The sequence below is a fragment of the Dipodomys ordii genome, unplaced genomic scaffold (genome assembly GCF_000151885.1).
Source record: "Dipodomys ordii isolate 6190 unplaced genomic scaffold, Dord_2.0 Scaffold4, whole genome shotgun sequence".
Classification (NCBI taxonomy): Eukaryota; Metazoa; Chordata; class Mammalia; order Rodentia; family Heteromyidae; genus Dipodomys; species Dipodomys ordii.
In genome coordinates, this window is record NW_012267220.1 from 21,196,248 (window position 1) to 21,218,597 (window position 22,350).

Below are 22,350 nucleotides of genomic sequence, written 5' to 3' on the forward strand. Positions count from 1 at the left end.
TGTTGCTTTGTATATACCTCCCCCATGTTATAACCCCTGCTTTCACTGTATTTGATGTTGGTATAATTTGGGGAGGGGAAGGGCAAAAACAAATCATTTAACTAGGGATACAGGTGGACCCATTGCAACAATGAGATGTACAAGTCATTATGTCGAAAAATGAACTTTACCACTTTGGTGGGCGGGGCGAGGATTGGGTGGGGGGCAGTGCTTGATAAGAAATGTACTCGTTATCTTGCCCATGTAATTGTAACTTCTCTGCATGGTATTCTCAAAATTAAAAAAAAAAAGGAACCACCTTTTAGTGAAATTTAAAACAAGCATAAGCTTTATTGCATTTTATGTATTTCTCTTTAAAACAACTTTTCTAACAGAAAAATTTTTTACGTCCCATGTAACCATACAGTTGTACAGCTACCCTTCGGCTACTAAGTAATGATTGTTTATGTGATGACTTTCATGCTGTTAAGTAGCCCATTAGCACTTGACTTCTGCCATTATGTAGCATCTTAATAGTGAAAACAAAGAAACTTGCAAATCAGCACAGCACCATATTGTCTGCACTATTAATTTTCTTTACATTCTCTGTATTCCATTTACATTTATGTTTAATGAAGTAGAAGTTTGTTAATATTTTCAGGTTTTTCGTTCCTATTTTAGTATATGTGCTGCCGAAGCAAGCACAATATTTTCAGGTTTTGCTAAGCATATTTTATCTCATATTTAATAGGTGAAAGTATGAAAACAAACACCAAACTTATACCTAATTATTATTTTTACAAAACCTAGGAAATAAATGAAGACCCAAAAACATATGTGTATTTTTTTTGTCTTGTCCAGTTAGCTCAGTCCAATTTGACGATTAAATCATTTCAGGTAAAGAAGTTCAGACATCAATTATATATAATACATATTATACGTAGCACAAATAAAATTCTACTGATAGACAAATGATGGGCTTTTCTGATCAGTGTGCCTTCACGAGTACACTGATAGTATGATCAATGGGAAGTAGGAATGGATGGCTCAGACGACTGCAATGGATACTGCTTTTGAAAAATAGTCGAAAAACACAGTGACAAACCAATAACAAACCTTCCCTATGAAAGCAAATTATCCCTCTATGTGGAACATAAGAAGTGTCAACATGTATAATAAAGACAAAGTAACATGATAAACAAAAGACAGATGTTCTTAAAGATGTGTGCATTTTTATACTTCTCTCTGTAGAGTTGCTAAACTCTACTTGTGATTTTAAGTATTATTTTTGACCGTTTTTGCAGAGCAACATCTTTAAAATATTAACACCTTGACAATAAAAAAGAAAAAAATATTATCAGAAAATGTGGCTTTTCACATACTGTTTTCCTTTGCTTTGGAATCTACAAAGAAAGGGAAAGAATCTACAAAGAAAGGGAAAGAAAACTGCCATAATTGCGCTGGGAAGATGGCTCAGTGGTAGAGTGCTTGCCTTGCATGCATGAGGCCCTGGGTTCGATTCCTTAGCACCACATAAACAGAAAAAGCTATAAGTGGTGCTGTGGCTCAAGTGGTAGAGCGCTAGTCCTGAGCTGAAAAGCTGAGGGACAGCGCCCAGGCACAGAGGTCAGGCCCCACGACCAGCAAAAAAAGAAAAACAGAAAACTGCCATAATGTTGGAAACTGAGCCGTGTCACAGTGTCTATGAATGGCTGATGGTATTTGCTGAACCTTAGCAATTCTGTGCAGTAGAGCCTGACTTCCGTGTCTAGGACCTGTTGGTTGGCTTTCTTTGATAGCTGATGTTTCCTGATGCCAAGAGAGTAGTACTGCTGGGGGACTAGTGTTCAACAAATGATTGATGATTACTGGTACATAAATTCCTCAGCTCTCTCTCCTTTTGGATAGGAAAGTTGGTATATGTGATCTGCAAAGGAGTTGAGACCATCTCCCTGCAGAGAGAATATAGTTGCTGAAGAATTAAGTTCTGAAGGTACATAAGAATAAATGACTAATTTACATAAATTACTGGGCTACTCTCCCTTCCTAGGACAATTACTCAATTGCTCACTCTAATCCCATCCAAAATGAACTACTTTCAAGTGATTGTCTTTATGACTCTTCCTTGAAAAACCCAACACAAAAGAAGACAAAAGTATGTTCAACGTTTACAAGTGTATGTAGTAGAGTCCACCTTGTCTAGACTGTTGCCCTCCTGCCCTCCTACGTCACCTGTTCTTGGTGCATCCTGCTTCACTCACTTCCCCATCATCCCGGGACTGAGTCTCTTGCAGGCCCTACTCTGACAGCCAACTTGACAAAGGGCTATCTGAAAGTGCTCCATCCTTGTCCTATGATTTTCTTATACTAAACTCTAAGGTAAAAATTGGTGTTAAGGTTCATTTTACAGAAGAATAGACAAAGCAATGGCCCCCAAGTGATATTTTTAAGACCACAAGCTTACGAGCCCTACTCTGTTTCTATTCTTTGCCTGTAGTTTCAGTATAAAGGCATAGAAAGGTCTTTGTGTGCTAATGTCTTCTGCACTTCCTCTTATACCTTTTGTAAAAAATGTTACACTTTAAATTATGTTTATGTAAATATCTATTAAACTATCATAGAACACCCACTTACATATTAATCATATGTACTGACAGCATTTAATATATACAACTAAACAATAAATGAGTCAGCGTGGTTCAAAATACCAGTTCTTTTACCTTTATAAAATGTTTTTAGAGGAAAAAAAAATCACAAAATACCTTACTAGATGAATGGATCAAGAAAATGTGATATACTTGTGCCAGTACCAAGCTGTTTTGATTACTATGACTTTGTAGTAGAGTTTGAAATTTGGTATTGACATTTCTCCAGCACTGTTCTTTCTGTTAAGGATCGTTTTTGATATTCGGGGTCTTTTATTGTTCCATAAGAATTTTTGGATTGCCTCTTCTATTTCCTTGAAGAATGAGATTGGAATATTGATAGGTAGCACATTGAATTTGTAGACAGTCTTGGGATGTATTGCCATTTTCACATTGTTAATCCTTCCTATCCAGGAGCAGGGGAGGTTTTTCCACTTTCTAAGTTCTGTTCTGATGTCCTTTTTAAGGTTTTTAAAGTTTCATCATACAGGTATTTCACTTCTTTGGGTAATTCCTAGGTATTTTTTTTTCTTGTGGGGCTATTACAAATGGAGTTGCTTTCCTAATTTCAGCCACACTTTTCTTATTGTTGGCATACAGAAAATCCTTTGAAAGCCCAAGGATTGGGAGAAGATCTTCAGTAGCCATACAACAGACAAGGGTCTCATATCTAAAATATACCTGGAACTTAAAAAATTAAATCCTCCAACAACAAATCTAGTATATGTATGAGTCAAGCATAAAAGGTCAGATAATGTGATGTCAAGAAAATGAACCCTTAGATATGTATTTTAATGTTTTTTTCTTTCATGCATGTGTTTCTAACGCATTTATAAGATTATCTCTTTGTTGCTTTGTATGTCCCTCCCCCACAGTATAACCCCTGCTTTCACTATATTTGATGTCAGTATAACTTGTGGAGGAGATGGGGAAAAACCAGTTGTTTAAGGATACAGGTGGACCTGTTGCAACAATGAGAAGTACAAGTTGTCATGTCCAAAACGAGCTTTACAACGTCGGTGTGGGGGGGGGGGAAGGGGGGAGAAGGAGAAGGATTGGGATTGGGGGTGAGGGGGGAGGCTGGGAAGGGATGTGAAGGGTAAACAAAGGAGGAGGCTGCAATGCTTGGTAAGAATTATCCTGCCCATGTAATTGTAACTCCTCTGTACAGTATGTTCACAAATAAAATAAAATTAAATTAAAAAATAAAGACAAAAAAAATTCTCAAAGAAACAACTGCCCAATAAATAAGTGGGCTAAAGACTTAAAAGAAACTTCTCTGAAGAGGAAAGAAGGATGGTCAATAGACACATGAAGAAATGCTCAACCTCCCTAGCCATAAAAGAAATGCAAATCAAAACAACATTGAGATACCATCTCACCTCAGTTAGAATGGCTATAATCAAGAACGCTAATAATAACAGATGCTGGAGGGGATGTGGACAGAAGAGAACCCTACCGCATTATTGGTGGGAGTGTAAACTTGTTCAACCACTTTGGAAAGTAGTATGTAGGTTCTTCAAAAGACTCCACATAGAGCTCCCCTATGACCCAGAAATCCCACTTTTGGGCATTTACCCAAATGATCAAAAACAAGACCATACTAAAGCTACCAGCACGACTATGTTTATTGCAGCATTATTTACCATAGCTAAGATATGGAACCAAGCCAGATGCCCCTCAGTAGATGAATAGATCGAGAAAATGTGGTATATATACACAATGGAATTCTATGCCTCCATCAAAAAGAATGACATTGCCTCATTTGTTAGGAAATGGAAAGACTTGGAAAAAATTATATTAAGTGAAGTATGCCAGGTTCAAAGAAACATAAGTCCCATGGTTTCCCTTGTTTGCAATAACTAGTATATGTCTGAGACAAGCAGAACCACAGGATAAGGACTCAAATTAGAAGCTTATTTCTAAGTAACCACCAGAAAATCGGAAATGGAGCTGTGATTCAAGTGGTAGAGCACTAGCCTAGAGCAAAATTTCTTATGACAGAAAATGATTTGGGAGAATAAGATACTAGGAAAAAAATCTAGAATATAAATGATAGATATAAAGATTATACTTGTATCTTTGTGTTTCTAAGATGTTATTAGTTCTTAGGTCTGTTCTAAACTGTTCATGAAGATTATGGCACAAGGCTAGGTGCTGATGGCTAATGAATGTACTTAGCTACTCAGAGACTGAGACCTGGAAGAGGACTGTAGGGCAAAAACTGCAAGACTATGTGTCTTATTTATTAACAAAACAGAATAGAGATATGGCTCAAGTTACAAAAGCACCAGTTGAGAGAGAAAGCTAAATGAGAACAAGGCTCTAAGTTCAAGCGCCAGTACAAACCTATTGACCTCAAAAGTAAGGTAACACCATGACTTTTACCCCATATTTGTGAATGTATAAACATACAAACACACACACACACATATATGTATATTTGCATGTGTATCACTGAAAAATAAAGCATTTGTGTAATGTGTACTTGTACATAACATACATATATGTATTCATACTTTTTTTCCTAGGCTAGAGAAAAAAATCTACAGTCCTATGCATACTACTATACAAATGGCTCTATCATCCTGCTTTGCACTCTACCCTCTTAGACTCATATTCAGTCATCTTCTGTATAGAGAATGGTAGGTATCATCTTTGATTCAGAGATTGTCTAGAAACCTGTTACAATTTCTATCAAAACTTTTCAATTTTATCATCAAGGTTCAAACAGTGGTGATTACTAATTATGTGTTTTGAAACTTTATATTTCAAACAAATTATCTAATTTTTATCAAGGGAAGTGTTCAATTACACTTACATCTACCTCGCTATTTCTGGTTCTAGTATATTCTCTGAGAATATTACATTTTCTCTTTTATAAATGTCCATTCTCTGTTACTTTGAATTGGGTAATGTATTTTGAGTTCTTTACATGTTAAATATGAGGAACGCCTAAGTGTATTTTAGTGCATATATATGATGAATAGAGGATAGAAGCTGAGAGGCCCTACCTTACTTCATGTACGAAGGTGTGCTATAAATGTCCAAATAAATATTAGATAAAATGCTTAAAATTTATCATAAAGGAAAAGGATTAGTGCATAGCAATAAGGCATGTAAAAGTAATCCAACCTAGAAACAGAAAGTAGAATATTGTTTGCTAAAAGAGGCATAACGGGACCCTGTGTATTATATATACATTTATATGATTTGGGGAAGGGATGGGGAATAACAAAATAGTGAGACATGACAAAAGGTAAACCAATGCAACAGCAATACTCACAAGACACTATGGTGGAAATGAACTTTACAACTTAGGGGGGAAGAAGGGTGGAGGGAAAATGAGAGAAAAATGAGGGAGGGGATAACAATGTTCAACAAGAAATGTACTCATTACCTTAGTTATGTAACCGTAACCCCTGTTCATCAACTTTACAATACTTATTTTAAAAAGAGGCATGAAATGATGAAAAATGACCTCAAAATGTATAACTTATAAGTAAAACTGCAAGACTCCATAAATATAGTTGCAAGTCAATTACATCTGGAAGATATGAAATATATCTTATTTTTGTTAGCAATATGTACTATGCACTTAAAATGGGTTAAAGGTGGTAGACATCACAGGAAATTTTCTTATTACAAATACAGAAAGGGGGAAAGCAAAAATATAAAAATTTTGACACAAAGTAACATCACTCAGAAGTGTGACTTCAGGACTGGGAAGTTGGCTCAGTGGTAGAGCGCTTGCCTTGCCTACCCAAGGCCCTGGGTTCGATTCCTCAGCACCACATAAGCAAAAAGAAAAAAAGCCGGAAGTGGCACTGTGGCTCAAGTCGGAGAGCACTTAGCCTTGAGCTGAAGAGCTGAGGGACAACACTCAGGCCCAGAGTTCAGGCCCCACGACCGGAAAAAAATAAAAGAAAAAAAAAAAGAAGTGTGACTTCAGAGAAAGAAAAAAATTATTTCATGAAAGCATGGAGAACCAGATTGTGAAAATGGAAAGCATTTACAAAAGTGCACTTACAAAAGTAAAATTAAAATACATTAAAATAACAATTTCAACGTAATTTTTTGGCCCAAATAAAATGCTGATATAAATAAAACATACTTACATCAATCATCTTGAGTAAGTATACAAAAATTAGAATAGACATCTTTTTGTGTTCAACAGTTTCTTATAAATGAGTTTGAAATTTTAAAGTGTAATAATACTGTGCTTTGATTATTTGTCCCCTCTTAAACTCATATCTAGGCCTAATTGTCATTAAAACTGTATGAAAATGAGTCCTTTAAGAGGCAATTAAGCCATGAGTAATGTTAACATCTAAATGGATTAATACTGTTTACATGATCAATCCTCATGATCAATCAGTGTAGCCAGATTGTATTGCTTTGGCTGTCTTGTCTTCTCATCAGCAACAAAGTTCTCACCAAATGTTGACATGTTTTGGCTTCCTAGCTTCTACAATTGTGAGAAATAAATTTCATTCACAAATCATCTAGTGTCTAATATTCTCTCCTAACAGCATAAAACACACTGTGACATACAGCTATTCCATTATATTATAAAATATGAAATCACAATATTAAGCCAATAAAGATGAAGAAAGAAGATGCATATGGTCAAAGTAGATTATCTGCTTGTATAAAGATAGAACAATAAATCTGTTAAAATTCTTTTAGAAATGAGAAGGCAGGAAAGGGGATGGAAATGTCAAAATAAGCTTCCCTCCCCATATAATTAATATAAGCTAACAAAAAGAAAATGAAGTCTCAAACATATTTAAGTTGTTCTGTGAAATTTAAATACATCTATTTAAAGGAAAACATTTACTATTCTCATTTTAATAGACAATTACTGTTTCAAGTAAAAATTCTTTAGCAGCATGCATTTCATTTCATAAAGCAAAGTTAATGTTCTAGTTTGTTTCCACATTATGGAAACACATTATTATGCAAATCAATTCATTAAAATGAAACTTAAACCAATTTTCTTTTTCAGGATATGCTGACCTAGTACATACAAAAATTTGGAAGGAAAATTTTCATCAAGTACAGTGAGATGCAAAGTAAGAACAAGCTGCATAGTACTGAGCAACTTTCTCCCATCTTTGCATGATGGAATAGATGTTTTTATAAGCTTCATCTACCTCATGCAGCAACTAATATCTTCAACTAATAACTGACTCAAACATAAAAGAAGTTTATAAATATAAAGTAATGATCTCTATGGGATGAAATTGAGCTTTTAAAACATTCTGCCTATAGACCAGTTTCATTATTTCTACAATTCTTTTTTTTTATTGTGAGAATACTGTACAGAGGGGTTACAGTTACATGGGCAAGATAATGAGTTCGTTTTTCAACCTAACGACTTGTATATCTCATTGTTGCAGTGGGTCCACCTGTCTCTCTATTTTTGAATTTTTATTAATTGGCAAATTACTGACTGTATTTATGGCCTAGAGTAATACACTAATTCATGAGTATACTGTATCATAATCAAATCAGAATATTAACCATATCTACCATGTAAAACACTTACCATTTCTTTTTGATAAGAATATTCAAAATCTTCCCTTCCAGTTATTGTAAAATAATCAGTGTTGTCAATTATCTCCATCTTACTGAATAACAAAGAATGTCAGAACTTACAACTTTTGTCATTTTGTAACTATTCTACGCAGCACTTTCATGATCTCAGCGTCTCTAAATTTTTTGAGGTCATAAGAAATACAGTCCCAAAATGTATAAAACAAAAGGCTTTCCTTAACTGAGATTATTAGCAGTACCCATTATGCAAACCTCAGTTTCATTTGGCATTTCAATGCATGTGCCCCATCACCTTCACTCCGCTGTCACTCTTACAGCCCTCCTCCTTTGTAAAAATAGTACAACAGCTTGCATCGTTTATCGGTCTATTTTCAGCTAAAGTACTGTGCTCATGATCATCAATTCTATAAATTCAACCTCCCACTTCTGATGATATACACCCCCTAAGAGAGCTGGCTTTACTTTCCTGTCGTTCTTTATTTAGTGTATATTAATTGTAGCTAGTGGTTTCACCATGGCATTTCTTATGTGTATATTTTATATTTTAACCAAAATACCTCCTATTGCTTTTTTCCCATCCCCCAGTCCAGTGTTCAATAGCTTTCAGTGTGACTCTTAGACCATTTTTTTAAGTATAAAGAATGTTTATTTTCTTATTGTGGGCTTTAATGTTTCAAGTACCTTTTCTCAAGTACCTCGCAGGGCGGGATAAATTTTACCAAATAAGAAAATTTCTCTAATCTCAACTTTAATGTTCCTTTCACATTAAGGATCCTACTATTTCATGCTGAATGCTTGATAAGAAATGTATGCATTATCCTGCCCATGTAATTGTAACCCCTCTGTACAGTATGTTCACACAAAAAAATAAAATTAAAATAAAAAAAACAAAAAAAAAACAGTGACATGTTGATCCTAGTATTTTTCTGACTAGTTTTGAGGATGAAATTCCAACTTTAAAATAATTCCATATACTAGTGCACTGTAACAGCATCCTGCCTGTAGACCATATGAATACAATTGTACATATGAAAAACAGATTAGATAAACTAGGTTTAAATATTTCACTAACAGCATATAAAATGTCAACTATTACAATAAAAGAAAGGTTAAAAAACCTAACAAATGAACTCTTAAGTTAACAAATAAGGAAAGGAAAAAGACTGTATAAGCAGTAATTCCTTTTAGAGGAATGGCAGATTAGACGGTTTGTGAAGATGGGTATGAGCCAGTAAACAGAGAGCATTCTAAAGATAAAAGTAGAATAATAAATACATATTTAGGAAGCAATAAGCAGAATATACAGGATAACAAAGTTTTTTTTTCTTCTTTGAAAAGTACCAAAGGAAAAAGTTGAAAAGGAAATTTCAGTAGACAAAAAATTATTCACTTTTTATGATTTGCAACTGAAATGGTAACTGAACCCCAAAGCTGACAGCATTGTAATTATAAACAAAGCATGCTTTTAGGAATATTCACCTATAAATCCTCATCTCATGCGTGACATATGTATAGTAATCAATAGATGACTTTTGGAGTAGTGGTAATTATCAGGACAAACTTCACCAAAGCTTTTTCTATTATAATGCATGTATGGGGCCAGAGCCTCAAGACCAAAGTACTGAGTAACATAGTTAAGAAAACAGATTACTGTGACTTGTTAAAGAATTTAATATTAATCTATTTTTCTTGTACTTTAATGAAGTACAAATGATGATAAACATATTACTTTTTCCCTAAAGAACACTGTCTTAGAACAATAGGATATAATCAGTAATAAAAAATGTCTAAGACTTCCTAAATTTCCACTTTTAAAAAATAGCAACAAAACTTGATCAAATCTTTGTGCTGATTCCTTCTCTTTATAAGAGAAATATAACATCTTAAATTAGATGTGTATTACTGGAATCATGGTAATAGATACACAAAAAAACACAGCATCCATAAATTATAATCATAAGATTATTAGTAGTATAGAGAAAAAATAAAGGAAAAGGAGATAGGATGGGAATCTGAGAATTACTTAGGAGAAGGCTGCACCTTGCAAACAGGGAGATCATTGGGAAGGCAGCATTTATGTGAAAACTTAAAGCGAAAGAACACTCACTTTATTGTTCTCTAATTACTTTTTTCCTTTAAAATAATTTGATTTTGAATAATGAAGGTATTCAGAAATTATTCTTCCTTGTGGGTAATGACACTTGAAAAACACATGAAAATTTCAGTCTGATTTACTATGGCAGTTATTTATACTGAATTAAACACTGACTCCATATTCTTACTATATATTGAAATCTGAAAATATTCCTAAATATGAGACCAAATTGTTGCCTAAGTAGTGTGAATAACTATTTATGGCAATATGCAAATAGTCTCTAAAGCATGACAGTTATCAAGGAATTTCAATAGCAATTGGTATATTTATGCATGAAATGATGCTGAACACTTCTTTCAATTAAATGTAACAGGAGGTAAAAGGAGTAAGATGTAAAAGTCTATGAAATAAGGTTGGTTATGAAGTGATTATTGGTAATGGTATGGTGATTTGTATTTGAGGGAAATCCTTATTCTCTCAAGATCAAAAAAGTAAAAAAAAGTTAAAGCAAAGCATAGTTTCAAGTTATTTTCAACTCAAAAAGCTAATACCTACATATTCCTCAAATATGTATTTTTTACATACCCAAAGGAAAGGGAAAACAATTTAAGTGAGGCAAATTAAGAAATTACTAATGTAAATTCTGCTACTAATTAAAAATACATTATTCTTATTTTAATTTTATAACAAAGAGTACTAATATTCAAAAGCAATGAAACCTGTTTCTTAATGATATTTTAACTATTGAAATAAGTTAAATTTAACATCAATGGGAAACTGGCTATAAACTGTTCCTATTTTCTCCTGTAGGACTATATATTATATGCCAGAACTATTTATAAATAGTTGAAAGAGGTGTGTGTGTGTGTGTGTGTGTGTGTGTGTGTGTGTGTGTGTGGTTGCAGGGTTGTGAACTCAGGGTCTGGGTGCTGTTCCTGTGCTCTACCATTTTGAGCCACAGCTCCAATCTGAGTGGTTAATTGGATCTAGGAGTCTCACAAGGACTTTTCTGCGGGGTTTGCTTTGAAACACAATTCTCAGACCTCAGCCTCCTTTATAGCTAGGATTATAGCCATTAGCCACCAGTGCCTGGATGAAAGGTGATTTTCCTATGTATACTTGTTTATGGTAGACAAACTGTTAATGGATTGCTATTTAAACATTCCTTGCCATGTCAAGCAATAGATAGTTTTGTGTATGTGTACATATGTGACAGAGGCAGTAAATGATATAGATGCTTCATTATGAATAGAATCCATTTTTACTAAATCCTATTAATAACTTTATTAAGGAGGTTTGAAGATCATGATATTGATGGTTAGAAATGCACTTACCACTTGTCCATTGTGTGGGTTCTTATGAGCATATGGAGGTCCACGAATATGATTCCACATCTGTCCAGACGTCATAGCAAAGACTATACACTGAAAACCAGGGTACAATGTTTCAATATGTAAGTCAGAGAATAGCAGGAAAATGCATTTAAAGAAAGAATGGGAGCTAGGTACCAGTAGCTCACGCCTGTAATTCTAGCTACTCAGGAGGGTGAGATCTACGGATGGTGATTCATAGCCAACCTGGGAAGGAACATCTGTTAGACACTTACCTCTAATTAATTACAAAAAGCACCAGAAGTAGAACTGTGGCTCAAGTGATATAGTGCTAGCCTTGAACAAAGAAACTCAGGGGAAGTGCTCAGGCCAAATTCAAGCTCCAGGACTGGCACAAAGGCACACAAGCACACACACACACACACATACACACACACAAGTGAGCATGCACACACATGTGCACACAGACACACACACACTAACAACAATGTTCATCACAAAACTTAAAAAATGAATCATCTATCTTATTAAGAAATTTTTATGTTGGGTAAATTCTTCTTTCCTCTGCCATATCAAAATCCATATGTATATCAACTAAGATAGATACTTTGCTGTGGAGAACTCTAATGACTAAACTGGATAATGTGTGAAGTAGCTGGCATGGAAACATGGTATCATGTGCCTACCTAAGCCAGACAACAGCACAGACAAAAGCTGAAGGTATAGCCCAAGTGATAAAGCACAAGCCTAGCACACATGAGACCTCTTCAAAAATCCAGTACTGCCCCTTGCCCAAACCAAGGACAGATGAAAACATGGTAATTATCCAGATCCTTTAAATTTCAACAGTACTATGAATCACCAAAAGCCTGCATTCATAGCTATAGCTTACTTATATTCTTGTAAGTACTGAAATGTTTTCAGCAAAGCATGTAACAGTTAAGTCAGATGTGTAGAAATGGAAGAAACCATAAAAAGATGTTAACTACCCACTAAAGAAAGAAATGTATTGTGAAACTAATCTTGAAGATTCAAGGTATTAGCAGAGAGGATTGTAGAGTGTTTGAAACAAAAGTTACAGCTCAATCACTGTAACTTAACTATGATCCTCAGGTCTCAGCCTCCTGAGTAACTAGGATTACAGGTATGAGCCAATGCCCCTGGCTCATTTCTATTTTTTGAGACAGTCTTGCTATGAATATAATATAGGCTGGCCTACATGCAAGCCTCAAACTCATGATTCTCCTGTCTCAGTCTCCCAAGTGCTGGGGTCAGAGTTTCTGGTTTGTGTTTTGAGCAACTAGGTAACTGTGGATTGAACCAATGATATATAGAAATGAGAAAGGCATATAAAGGAAAGGAAGCTGGTAATAAAGCCTGAGCTTAGTATTTAAGTAGAATAACTACTTTCAATACACTCATTAGAAAAAAAGTTACCTGGTAAGATTGCTAAGAGATACTTCCATATCTTATAAAATGACAAAAAGTCAAGGGGAAAAAATCAACTGACAATACACTGTTTATTTTTCTTGTCAAGAAAATGGATGTGATTACTCCAGCACAACAGGTGGGATACAATGAAAGCCTAAGAAGGAACTCTGAAGGAACTCTATAAGTGGATTCAAAAATGGTCTGCGCAGAACTGGGATAGACATAACAGAGTTGGAAAGATGGCATATTCTATCTAAAGAAAGACCCAGCTGAGTGCCAGCGGCTCACACTGTAATCCTAACTACTAAGGAGGCTACAACTTGAGGATTACAGTTCGAAGCTAGCCCAGGCAAGAAAGTCCATGAGACTCTTATCTCCAATAAACTATTCAGAAAAAGTGGAAGCGGCACTGTGGTTCAAGTTTTAAGAGCACTAGCCTTGAGCAAAAGAAGCTCAGGGACAGCACTCAAGTGCTGAATGTTCCAGGACTGTCAAAAAAAGAGAATAGAGGACTTAGCAGCTGCCAAAGCTAAAGAATGATCTCACACAAAGCAACCGGAGAAATCTCAATTCCCATAGGGTGGACAGACCATACACAGATACTATAATATCTAGTACATTAAAATATTTCCACAATCTCAAGACCTGTGTCTGGCGTGCTTTATGTGAGAAGATGACTATCACAGAAATTGAACATAAGCTGGGTGCCGGTGGCTCATGCCTGTAATCCTAGCTACTTAGGAGGCTGAGATCTGAGGATCATGGTTCAAAGCCAGACAGGCAGAAAAGGCTGTAAGACTCTTACCTCCAATAAACCACTCAGAAAACCAAAGTGGCACTGTGGCTTAAGTGGTAGAACACTAGCCTTGAGCTGAAGAGCTGAGGGGCAGTGCCTAGGCCGAGTTAAAGCCCCATGATCAACAAAAAACAAAACAAAACAAAAAGAAATTAAACATAGACACACTTAAGCTCTAATACTTGAGTTTCTGGCCTACTTTCAGTACTTAGAGATTTGAGGCAAGTACATTACTCTGAGCTTCAGTTTCTTTTCTATACTATTAGTATTTCAATCCATCTTTGTAAACTACTGAATTATAAGTGGTTAACTTAAAAACTAAGTAAAAGTACTCACATAGTAGTCAATTACATGAGTAATATACTCTTAATATCATGATATATAATATGCCCTTAATATCATTTATTGTTAATCCAGTTTTCTCCCACACCTGTAAATAGCAACATAGAGCATAAGTGACAAAGAACAATCATAAAATTTTTCATTTGTAAAACAAAATTTAAAAAAATACCACCACCACCAAAAAAAAGGGGGGTATTAGTAAATGACTATAGAAAAACCATGCCTGTGGCCTAAAATTTCAGAGCTTTGTTTTTTTCTCTTCCTACCTATCGATTATGAAATGTCCTGGTATATTTGCATGTTGAAATAACATTAGTAGTTACATTGTTATCATCCCAAGTTTAGGGACATGTGACTTCAACAGAAAGTACATAAAGCCTTAAAGTACAGGGAAGTAAATACAGAGAAAAGAAATTGCATCATTCCACATTGAGAGTATAGTACAGAAATAGATTCAAAAGAGCTAAATAGGAAAATGCCAAGTGTGGCAAATTAGAAGGTAAATGAAGAGTTGTAAATATCCATGAGGAATTAGTTGATTTGGAATTAACACTGGATTTAGTTTCCTTGAAAATAGTTGGACGCTGAACAAAAGCATTCTCAATGAAACAGCAGAGCTTTAGGAGAAAAGAATCAAGAATAAGACAACTACTTCAAGGAGCTGGGTCACAAAAGTGATCAAATAAGTAAGAAAACTAGTGTTACATTATTTTAGGATAAGTTTCTATTGCTAAATAATGTTTAGTAACTATATTTTTAAGGGAAAATTTTATGATAACATTGAAAGAATGGAGAATTGTTGGAGCACTGGTACTGATAAATGAGAAGGGACAAAATAATCTAGTACACAAGTGGGGGTAGTAATCTTATATGTAAGTAGAAACCATTCAAATAATACAGAAATGGTGGGATAAAGGGCAATCTAGTTCAGCAGTGATATTCATTAGATCCTATGTTCAAAATGAACTATACAACTTGCAGCATGGGGGAGTTAGGAGGGAAAAACCTGGGAGAAAACAAGGAAAGAAGTGACACTTTAAAAAAAAAATGTCCTCACTACCTGACTTATGTAACTGGAACCCCTCTGTATATCACTTTTACAATAAAAATAAAGACTGCACTGGAAAAGTAATTTTAAAAAATTAAAAATGAACTCTTTACCTGACATATACCTGCAACCCTTCTGTACATGATCTTTGTAATAAAAAATTACAATAATATTAATGATAATACAGCAGTCCACAAAGCCCAAGAGATTCATGTTTCAAATGCAGTGGTGGAAGAAAGTCAATAAATCAACATAGGATGAAAACAAATCTTCATTTTTAATTATCTAATAAAAATACAATTTACTTCAATTATGCATGTAGCTGATTAATCACAATAATTTTTGAAGTATCTGAAATTTTGTCTATGAGACAAATACAGATATTTCTCACCAGAAGCTAAAACTCAGGACCTGCATGCTTCCTTTAGTTTTTTGTGCTGAAGTCCGGTGCTGTACCATTTGAGCCACACTGCCACTTCTGGACTTTTCATGTTTCACAAACTTTTCTCTGTCCAGGCTGGCTTCTGCTCTAATCCTCAAATATAAGTCTCTTAGGTAGTTATATTGTAATTTTTAATTAACAAGATTACAAAATATGTACCATATTTTTAGAAGTTTTCTGCTTATAGTTTTCTCTTTTTTAATTGATCTTTATTGAAAAGGTGATGAGCAGGAGGTTACAGTTACATAAAGTAATGAGTACATTTGTTTTTAACCACTGTTTCTCCATCCCTCGTTTTCTCCCACTTACCTCTCCCTACTCTCCTCTACACCAATTAGTGAAGCATGCTTATAGTTTTCAAGCATACCTCCTCACTAAATGTCCTAATACTGAAGACTTGTAAAATTTCTGCTCAAACTGGCTTATTTCCTCATAGAATCAGTCTCATGAAATGCAAAAGATGTTCTTTTTGAGTATTTTCTTCAGAAAAAAAAATGACAGTAAAACAAATACTAAAAAAAGCAATCTTGGAAAAGGCAATTGTGAACAAGCCATTCAAGATTATTTGTTGCTGTTAGTTTAGTAAGTCCCTTTGAAGATACTTTGGTTTCTAGATTTACATTTTCCTTGAGACACATACTAATAGCTTCATTGTTATAATGAAGATGGAAAACCAAGATTTCTAAGTACATGTTAACCAGAATACTGGTATCTTACTGTTGCACAAATCTGGTTTCCCCATCCTCAGTACACAGATAGGGCTCCTGAGGGCAGGGCTCATGCCCTTCTCCTTTTATTGTGTCCTACTTTACGTCTTCATGTGGTTCTCCACAGTTCTGAGTATATATTTTCAAACACCTAATTGTTATTCTAAAACTCATCAAAATGTAATAGCATAAATTGATATTTCTAAGAAAAAAAGTATTTTAAATAATAGTGAAAATAAAGACCTTATTTTAAAATTTCCTTAAACCAAATTGTATGTATACACCCATTAAACTTACAGTCATTCAACAAAAACTTATCAAGCTCTTTCCACCGGCCAAACACAATTCTGAACATTAGGGAGACACACACAAAAACCTGATAGAAATCTCTACCTCACGGTACAAAGGACATACTTACTTCTAGTATAAAATAGGTTAGCATTCAACAAACCCTGAACTGAAAACAAGGCCACTTGATATCTAACTCATTCCTAGGTTTCCATAATCCTTTGGTGAGCTAAAATACACTAACGGCCTGAAGATGCCTCCATTCTCCAAACATCTTTTTTCCTGTTTGTTTGGGTTTCTGTTCTATTCTGTTTTGTTTTGTTTTAATGAGCTCCTCAGTTCCTAAATCTCCCCAGCGGGTAGGTGTGGTTTCATGTCTACTTCAGTCACAACTATGATTTTAACAATAGACTCGCATGGGAAAAAAAATTTAGTTTGGAGAAAATGTTTCACATCTAAGCTAAAAAAGAAAGAAAATTAAAAAATAAACAAAGAGGTGTGGAGGAGATCAGGAGAAAGAGTGAAGGAGGAAAAGCAGATGGAAAAGGAGTGTATATTCTATAAGAACTCTAAATAATTTTTGGCTAATGACAAAAATTTCAGGAGAAAAAAATCACTGAACTCTATTATTTTTAATTGTTGCTCATAGTTCTTGAATTTTCTATGCAGACAAGTATACCATAAGCAGATCATATCATAGGTTAGGAATAACACATGCTTCTTCCTTAACAATTGTTATTCCCTATACTTTTTTCTAATCTATACCTTAATTCTATGAGATGAATAGTAAGAATAGTAAGAAATAATAGGTATCATTCTACATTATCACTACTGCAATATCTTTTATGAATTTTTATAGTTTACCTAAGAACGTTCTCTTAAATTTGTTGCTTGTTAAACTTTATAAAACTTTAAGAATCATGATAGATAGCTAATTATATCGCCTCTAGGCATACTCATAATCAATAATATTTCTCTTCTATACATCTAATACACTGGTTTACACTTAATTTATATCTTCCCTAATGCTTAACCTTTCCTACAACCAATACTTGGCATTGTACATAGTACTGAATTTACCTATTTTTTTTAGAATATCTGCTCATGTATTCATAAGATTGGCTATAGGCCATTGTGATGTACTCCTGGGTGCTGGCATTCTCTTCTATATATTATCCTATTTGGATCATTGCTTGTCTCTAAAGGCCTCAAGGGAACTTAGAAATCCAACTCCCTTTTATGGAGGTGGCTGCTGTGCCAGTGCCATTTCCATGTTCTGGAAGACAGGCCCTCATACATGTATAAGCTCAGACATATGCTCAGTCAGAGCTCCATGCTATGGCGATGGTGGTGGTGGTAGTGATTCCTCTCTCAAACATGGACCAGCTGGAAAATGGTGCCATGGTAACAACCAGGCACCATCTAAAAACTCTATGGTCTCAAACAGCACCAAGCAGAGGAATGGAATCTAAGCATCTTGGTGCAGTTTCCCAGGTGCTTGCCCTACAGAAGCCTAGGCTGTGCTGAAAGTGGTCCCTGTCCCATACCTCACAGCTGCCTGTGCTTCCTTTTATTCTTCGCCCCTATCTTTCAAAACTATGGGCAGATAATAGGCCAGCTATGTTTATTGCCCCAACTGCTGCCACTTCAGGACTGCTGGGGATTGTGGTACAACTAAATAAAAATAAAGGAGCAAAGATTTGAAACAAAATAATCCTGAAGAATTTCCCCTGTGTTTTAACTTTAACCAAACCCTTATCTACTCTTCAATCAGAGTGTATCTCCGAGAAAACTGTCTGTATGACTTTGCACTTGCAAGTTTAGACTTACACTAAATTCACAACAAGGAAAACTAATTGCCAACCCATAGCTAATCAGATACCATTTTGAACATGATGTTAGTGCTCACACCTGACTTAAGTCTACGGCGTCATACAAACAGGTATATAAACTCAGATTCATTAACACAATATTATAGTTTTCTGCTTTACTGTTATGTAGCTCTCAAAATTGTTGAAAAGAAAAAGTGTCATGTATCTTTCAAAATAGTGAAAAAGAGAAAAAAAGAAAAATAACATCTGGAAATCTGTTTCATTGTTGAGTCTGTTTGCATAATATAAATATAAACAAATTACATATACACACAAAGCACTAATATTTTAATTAATCTATGCAGCTGCCTTCTCAGTCTGAAGATATTTATTCATATGAATATACCTCATTTTGTTAGCTAAATTACAAAATTTAGTATGATCTTAAGTCATTGAGAAGAAAAATATTTTTGACGAAACCAAAATAGATCGTGTTCAGCTGGATTCTTGTAATATCCTAGTCTTCCATAGGCCCAAATTGCCCCTTTCTATCAACTGCTCATTGCTACTAAAGTGATTTTTACACATAAATGCAATGATGCTTTTTTCCTATGGAATATTTTGATGACTTCCTTGTACCAGTGGGATAAAAGCCATATCCCTACACACTGTGGACAAGAGTCCATCTCTTTTCTCTCCAGTATCATTACGTACGTCTTTCTTGGCTGTAACAACTAAAGAATTTCATTTGCTTTTTCCAAATTCACTGCTGTCACACTCTGGGATGCCTATCTTGATTGTCTTTGCTCTCAGTTAGGTATCTTTCTTCTGGATTCCTATAGTTCTCCCTGTTTTTCTCCCTCTCAGCCTGTACCTTACACCTATTTGTTTCTATTGGTAAATTTGTACATGCAGAAGGAATTCATTACATACCCTCAAAACCTAACAAATACCAGGTATATGGTAGACACAAGAAGTAATTGGTGAAGAAAATACTGTATGAGCTCATTTTTAAATCTCTACTGTTTGAAAACTATTCTATAAACTATTAGTTCTTTTAGTCTTACCATATTTCTTAATATATGCAGCATAAATTTACCATTTGTAATGTGCCAAGAACTAAAGAACATCACTTTTTAAACTTATGTTGTTTTTTTGTTGTTTTTTGTTTTGATTTTTTTGTGCCAGTCCTTGTGCTTGAACTCTGGGCCTGGGCACTGCCCCTGAGTTCCTTTTGCTCAAGACTAGCACTCTACCACTTGAGCCACAATGCCACTTCTGGTTGCTTTTTTTTTTTCTGTGATTAATTGAAGAGAAGAGTGTGAGGAACTTTTCTGCCCAGACTAGCTTTGAACCGCTATTCTCAAATCTCAGTCTCAGTCTACTGAAGAGATAGGATTCCAGGCGTGAGCCACTGGCACCAGGTGGAGGTTTTGGTTTTGGTTTTTGGAGGAGTGTGTGTGTGTTGGTCTTGGAGCTTGAACTCACAACCTGGGTAATGTTCCCTAAGCTTGTTTGTTCAAAGCTAACACTCTACCTCTTGGGCCACACCTCCCTACTTTAGCTCACACACTTTCCTTCCTGGGCTGGCTTCAAACCACAATGCTCAGCTTCCTATGTATATAATAATACCATGCATGAGCCACCAGCACCCAGCTCATATTTCTAAACACATTCAACATACGTTTATTTACCATTTGTAATGTGCCAAGAAATGAAGTACATTGTATTTTAATAAAATGAAGGAAGATGGAATAATTTCAACTGATAGTAAACTTTTTTCAGCCCAGTTATGAAAAGTTGATTCTTATCATTTAGACTGATTTCTACTATGATAATGATCTGGCTATTTCTGTTAATAATATTAAAACTTCCATTATAATCTGAAAAAAGCAAAAAGAAGGATAATTAGATAACATACCAGTGACACCATGGCCCACCCAGTCTTGTTATAGATGAACTCCAAGTTGTTTCTTCTTAAATAGAGTAAGCCACCAACAAGTGACACCAACAGGGCCAAAGCAATGGTGCCAGAGTAGTTGGGCGGTCTGAAAACCCGAATCTGCAAAAATTCAATGAAAATTTACATAATAAAAGATAAATACTTTTTTTATCCTTTCTGTTTTTATATGCTAGTAGCAGCTTTGCATTCAAGAGGCTTATGTTTTGACTTGGCTTACTTACTCACTTGAGGCATGCCTCCAGCTTAATTGTTGGCTGGATAACTGAGATGGAATCTCCTCAACTTTTCTGACCAGGCTGGCTTTGAACTCTAACACATGATCTCAGCCTCATGCATAGCTAGGATTACAGGCATAGCTAGGATTACAGCTGGTGCCCAGCTTTGTATTTTTCCATTTGACCATATTCTAGAACTTCCGATCTTCAGCACCAAAAACTCAGAGACATATCACTCCACCTTTGACACCTGGCATTGATAATTCTTTTATTATCTACTTCTAAGTCAAAAAAAATTGAATTAAAAACACAGAAACTAGGTGAAAAGTCCTTCTCTTCATTTTAGACAAATGCACTCAATCATATGCAAATCTAACACATTTAATAACACTAAGTGACTCTAGTATACACACCAACTACTGGATTAACTAGGAAATAATCGAGTAAGATGTGTGCATATTTGTATTGTTTCAAATGTGGAGTTTTTTTAAAGGCTACTTTAAACAATTGTATTAAATATAAACCATATACCATGTAATTCACCCCAAAATGAACAATGAACTAGTCTTTAATATATTTGCAGATGGCAGATGGCACACAAATTTTTTCACCTCAATTACCCACTAATTCCCCCTTAACCTGCAGCCTTAACTACTAATTCACTTTGTAGCTACAGATAACCCTAACTCTAGACTTTAATATAATGTTAGACCATTTGAAACTGATGTCTTTCCATTAACACCAGGCTTTCAAAGTTTACACATGTTGAAGCATATGTCATTATTTCATTGTTTTCTTTTTTCTTTTGTGGGGCTTGAACTCAGGGCCTAAACACTGTCCCTGAGCCTTTTTGTGCTCATGGCTAGCGCACTACCAATTAAGCCACAACTCCACTTCTAGTTTTTTGAGTTGTTAACTGGAGATAAGTCTCATGGGGACTTTACTGCTTGGGCTCACTTTGAACCATGGTCCTCAGATCTCAGCCTCCAGTAGCTAGGATTACAGGCATGAGCCACTGGCACTCCACTTCACTCCTTCAAATAGGTGGATAATATTCCCTTATGTGACTACACCTATTTTGTTTATTCATTAATCCAGCTGATAGACATAATAGTGTTTCTACCTTATGACCACTATAATTTATGATGTATGGGTTCTTTTCTCTTGCACAGGCAGCTAGGAGTAAAAGGCAAGGTCATATGAAAACTATGTTTACTAGTTTCAGGAATTGCCAAACTCTTTTCAAAGTAGTTGTATCATTTCACATCCAATAGTACAAGAGGGATCCAGTTTCCCCATTTCCTTGACAGTCTCCATTATCTAATGGATTGTAGCCATGATACTGAGTGGGAAGTGCTATCTCATTATAGTTTTGATGTTTCCCTATGGACTGAATATTCGTATATTTTCCTTGCAGAAAAGCTTATTTAGATACCAGTTGTGGTTTATCTTTTTTATTACTGAGGTCAAGAGCCCCAAATACATAAATTTCATCAGAAAAATGATGGTATATATTTCCCACTTTTCGTGGGTTGTTTACTCACTTTCGTGTAATTCTCTCTTTAAGATAAAAGGCTATTTTTCAAAGTTGATAGAATTGGTACAGTCATGATTTCTACAATATATAGAGATATTGGTTCTCAACATTTTTCAGTAAAATGAGCGAGAGTTCTTTAAAGACATGATGTACTGAATACT

General features: G+C 35.0%; 1 protein-coding gene across 1 annotated transcript in view; it reads right to left on the minus strand.

The window, feature by feature from the left end:
- The window catches only part of Tusc3 (tumor suppressor candidate 3), an 89,085-nt gene that overhangs the window by 45,096 nt on the left and 21,639 nt on the right, over positions 1–22,350 (minus strand). The window contains exons 6-7 of the mRNA XM_013024081.1: positions 20,396–20,536; positions 11,613–11,702 (exon numbers count right to left, since the gene is read on the minus strand). Of these exons, the coding sequence (XP_012879535.1) occupies positions 11,613–11,702; positions 20,396–20,536 (231 nt within the window). The remainder of the gene's footprint in view (positions 1–11,612; positions 11,703–20,395; positions 20,537–22,350) is intronic.